The 4574-nt window shown below is 42.9% G+C and overlaps 1 protein-coding gene across 1 annotated transcript in view; it reads left to right on the forward strand.

Moving 5' to 3' along the window:
- The first annotated feature begins 206 nt into the window (after positions 1-206).
- LOC107121641 (lipase member M-like) overlaps positions 207-4574 on the forward strand; it is a 28372-nt gene continuing 24004 nt past the window's right edge. Inside the window, exons 1-2 of the mRNA XM_015424598.1 lie at positions 207-230; positions 2619-2736. Coding sequence (XP_015280084.1) covers positions 222-230; positions 2619-2736 — 127 coding nt within the window. The 5' untranslated portion in view covers positions 207-221. The remainder of the gene's footprint in view (positions 231-2618; positions 2737-4574) is intronic.

The following is a 4574-nucleotide window of genomic DNA, read 5'->3' on the forward strand; positions in this document are numbered from 1 at the left end:
GAGGAAATAGTGGAGGAGGGGGAAATGAGGTGCCCCCCTGAAATCCTGGCTGGTCCCTCACTTGTTGCATTATAATTCATAACAACACTGTTACTGATGCATGTATTCTGTTTCCCAGGTAAAAGATGTGGTCGTTTATTTTAGTGGTATGTCTATCCCAAGGATTTGTGCAGTCAAAAGAACACATAAGAAGAAAAAGAGCTGTGGATCCAGAAGCATTTATGAGTATTGTAAGTTGCTTTTTTTTGTTAGAATGAATAGGATACATCTTGCAAACTTCAATGTGAATATGATTGACTATCTTGATTCTGCTTGGTTTGTTTCAATGGTCATGTCAAACAACTTTGTATCTGTACAGTAGCTGCTTATTCCTCAAGATCTGCAGACTGGAGATGAAGAAAAAGTAAAGAGTTTTTAACAGGTGTCCCTGATCACCTCCAGTTCTTGTCATCCATTCACCAAGTCCAGTTTTGAGGAACCAAGGTGGTTGAGACTAGCACTGATGCCCAAGGAGGACTGAGCAGTGCTCTTCCAACTCATCTGGTTGATCTAGTGACTGAGTGAGAAAAAAGCTTCCCTCAGAACATTATCAGGATGTATGACCCAAGCATCTGTGCAAATCTAAGCCATTTATTTATTTATAGCCCAGCCTTCTCACTGAGACTTCAGACAGATTACAAAATATAAAAACAATGCAATATCTTTTTTGCGATGCAATGAGCAGAACTGTACACAGTATTCCAAATGAGGCCACACTATAGATTTATACAGGGGAATTATTATACTGGCTGATTTGTTTTCAGTCCCCTTCCTAATAATCCCCAGTTTAGCATTTGTCTTTTTTATTGCAGTTGCACACAGAATGGAAATCTTCAGTGAGTTATCTACCATAACTCTAAGATCTCTCTCCTGGTCAGTTACCATCAGTTCATACCCCATCAACATATATTTATAGTTAGGATTCTTGGCTCCAATGTGCATTATTTTGCACTTGCCCACATTCTTATTATATGTAGATCTGTTTGTGGAAAGTGTGCTTACCCTTTTAGGGTGTGAAGAATCTACTGTCCTGGCTTCCTCACCCTGGTGCTGAACTCATTTGTCTGCTAAACTCACCTGTTTATTCCCTTGTTCCAGACACTTTGTCATTGGAGCTAGCTAGAACACTTTGGCACTAGAGTGGGGCCTACTACCTCACAGAGCTGAGGCCTGCTTTTAGGGTCCCTAAATAAATGGTTTAGGCCAAACCTTCACACCATACTAGAGCCAATCACATTGATTGGGAGCTAACCAATAAAGGTTTGTTCTGTTATTTGTTATTTGTGTTCCTTTTTCTATTACAAAAACCTGCCTAAGGTTTAGCCTTATCTGTGAACTCATTATTCCTAGCCTCTGGTCTTAATACTTTAATTTATAGGTGTAATAAAGTTTAAAAGTGATACTAGAGCTTAAGCTAGCCCTGCGACCTCAGTTTTAATTTTTGTCCTTTGTTCGACCCTCTGTTTAATCCTCCCCATACTTGCAGTAAAACTAGCCAAGAACCTCTGAGCCTGTTTAGCACTAGAATTAGCTATACCAGAGTAGTCTGAGCAGCTACAACAGAACTAAAATTAGGACCAAAAATTAGAATAGAACTAAAATTAGCTACACCTGAGTAGTTTGAGCAGCTACAACATTGAGAAGTTACAAAATGCTTGTACCTAAGGATATTTTAAAATATTTACCCTCCTTACTATTTTAACCCTTTTCACTTAGCCTATCTTGATAGAATTTTGTAATAAAACTTGTGTGTGTGTGAACAGTGCAATATACTACCTAGGAAGGCAGGGCCCGTGGACTGGAAAGGAGATATCAAAGGTTACATGGCTGCACCACTAAGTGACTTGGAGTGTGGAAACTGAGTAGTTATCTCTCTTTCGGTATACCTGTACCTACTCATTAAGAACTTGGTGATGGAACTGCTACTGCTCATGTCCACATGGCTTAGGGTAGCCAGCCCCAAGGTCCCAGTGGCCCCCAGTTTGGGGGGCTTCTCCCCACTATGGACCCACTCCTAAACAGGGACATCGCTGAGCCAGCCCCAAGGTCCCAGTGGCCCCCACTTTGGGGGGCTTCTCCCCACTATGGACCAGATGGCCGGTGGGGGAAACCCACTCCTAAACAGGGACATCGCCGTACGATGTCTCTGATGCAGTGTCACCTGGAAGTGATGTCCTTGTGTGGGGGACGTCACATGGGGGACGTCACATGGGGGACACTCTGGTTTTTGGGCAAACTTTATGTTTTAAGTCAAATTTAACCATAGAGTTTGCCCAAAAACCAGAGTGACATGATGACATCACTTCCAGGTTATGTCCCCTCCCCACCCCAGAACACCCCTCCAGTCCCCTCACTGGGGCAGCAAGGGGATCTGGCAACTCTAATGTGGCTGCAGGTGACACATGTGCTCCCAACAGTTTAAGAGTTTAGGTATAACCACTGAGCTGTGGTAGAGTCTCAAGCAGCCCTTTCTGTCATATTTTCTTCTCTGAGCAAATAGGTATCCACCTACTGTTGTACAAGTCTCTGATGGCTTTTTCAACAATGTACATAAAACCTGGAGCACTTTTTTCTTGCAGAATGAGCTCATCATGTACAGGGGCTACCCCAGCAAAGAGTATGAAGTACTGACAGATGATGGGTACATTCTTAGCATCAACAGAATCCAATTTGGCATTAAGAATGAAGGGAACTCAGGTAAGACTTATTGATATGATGCAAGGCAGAGAGAAGACTGGTATGACCTACTGTGGGCTCAGTGCACATCATGCTCAAGTCCATCTCACAATGTGAGGAATGATAACGCTGGCAAAGTAAAGTGTATTTGAAGCCTGTCACTGTTGCTGCTCTCTGTTCTCTTTTTCCTTCTATCTCCTGCTTGCCCCCATCTCTTCCTCTGAATCCTCCTTGTCCAGGTATAGAGAATTCACATACTACCTGGCTGAAGCATCCGGCTGCAGGGTAGCTTTTTTGTGTGTTTAATTAAGATCTTTTTTACTGCCCTTTCACACTTGTGTGGGTCTCAGGGCAGCTCACAACAATTTGGTTCAATACAGTGTAAAATAAGTTAAAACAATAAAAGCACAATATTTAAAACATTCAGAACATTTAAACATTTTGAAAACAAGATGGCAGTGCTAGCATTCAGTCATGGGGATGCTAGGCAGAAGTAAAGAACTGTCACTGGACTAGACCAAAGGCTTGGAGGAACATCTCTGTCTTACCTGCCTTGTGAAACTTTAATAGATCAAACAGGGCACGGATGTCAATCAGCAGAGAGTTCTACCAGGTTGGGGCCAGATATCATTTGGGCTGGGGACCACCAGAAGGTTACCTAAGAGGGGTGGCCAATATTGTAACCTAAAACCTTACTCAGAGTATGGCATCTGGACAGGTGTGAAAACCTCGGTGTCATGATGCTCCATTGTAGTGCTGATGAAGCAGGCCATTCTATTGATAACCAAATGTCCATTTGGCAGGAAATGCCAATGCAGGAACAAAGCAGTGATGGGTAGTACGTGACTACAAACAGTTCAGCAATGGGGGCTGTCTCTTCTCAAGGTTGTTGTTTCTCATTGCTCACAATAATGGAGGTTTGTGCTTCTTCACCAGGCTTGGCAACTGTGTAGCTGAAACCTTATTTACATGTAAGGCATGTACAGGCACATTCTATGTGTGGCATCACAACAGGTGACTTAAAGTGTACAGCTTTCTGAGCCTATGTGTGTGTGCACAGTCCATTGTGTGTAGCAATAAATAGTCCATAAAGCAAATATCAAGCTCATTCTCTAACACTTTAGAAGATGTAGTTAGTAATGAGCAGGTTTTGAGCTATGAGGAAATTATATTTAAATTGGGCAAGAAACACCCCCTCGTACCCCCCCTGAATTAACTACATGCTTAATACTCTATTAGGAAAATGCAGCAGTTCAGAATCTAAAACTTTGTTTGAGGTGATAATCAGTACAAACAATATATTTAGAGGATCTATAGCAAATTTGTTGTTGTTGTTCAGTCGCACAGTCGACTCCGACTCTCCGTGACCCCATGGACTAGATCACGCCTTCCTTATAGTCCAACTCTCGCAGCCATATATGACTACTGGGAATACCATTGCTTTGACCATGCGGACTTTTGTTGGCAGGGTGATGTCTCTACTTTTTATCATGCTGTTTAGGTTCACCATCGCTTTCCTCCCAAGGAGCAAGCGTCTTTTAATTTCATGGCTGCCGTCATAGTCTGCGGTGATCTGGGATCCCAGGAACGTGAAGACTGTCACTACTTCCACGACTTCCCCTTCTATTTGCCAAGGAGTGATGGGGCCGGATGCCATGATCTTGAGCTTCAAGCCCACTATTGCGCTCTCCTCTTTTACCCTGAGCAAGAGGCTCTTTAGATTCTCTTCACTTTCTGCCATTAGAGTGGTATCGTCTGCATTTCTGAGGTTGTTGATCTTTTCCCCAGCAATCTTAATTCCCGCTTGTGATTCATCCAGGCCAGTATTTCGCATGATGTCCTCTGCATATATAATAACT

This window comes from Gekko japonicus, unplaced genomic scaffold, assembly GCF_001447785.1.
Source record: "Gekko japonicus isolate JY-2015 unplaced genomic scaffold, Gekko_japonicus_V1.1 scaffold422, whole genome shotgun sequence".
Classification (NCBI taxonomy): Eukaryota; Metazoa; Chordata; class Lepidosauria; order Squamata; family Gekkonidae; genus Gekko; species Gekko japonicus.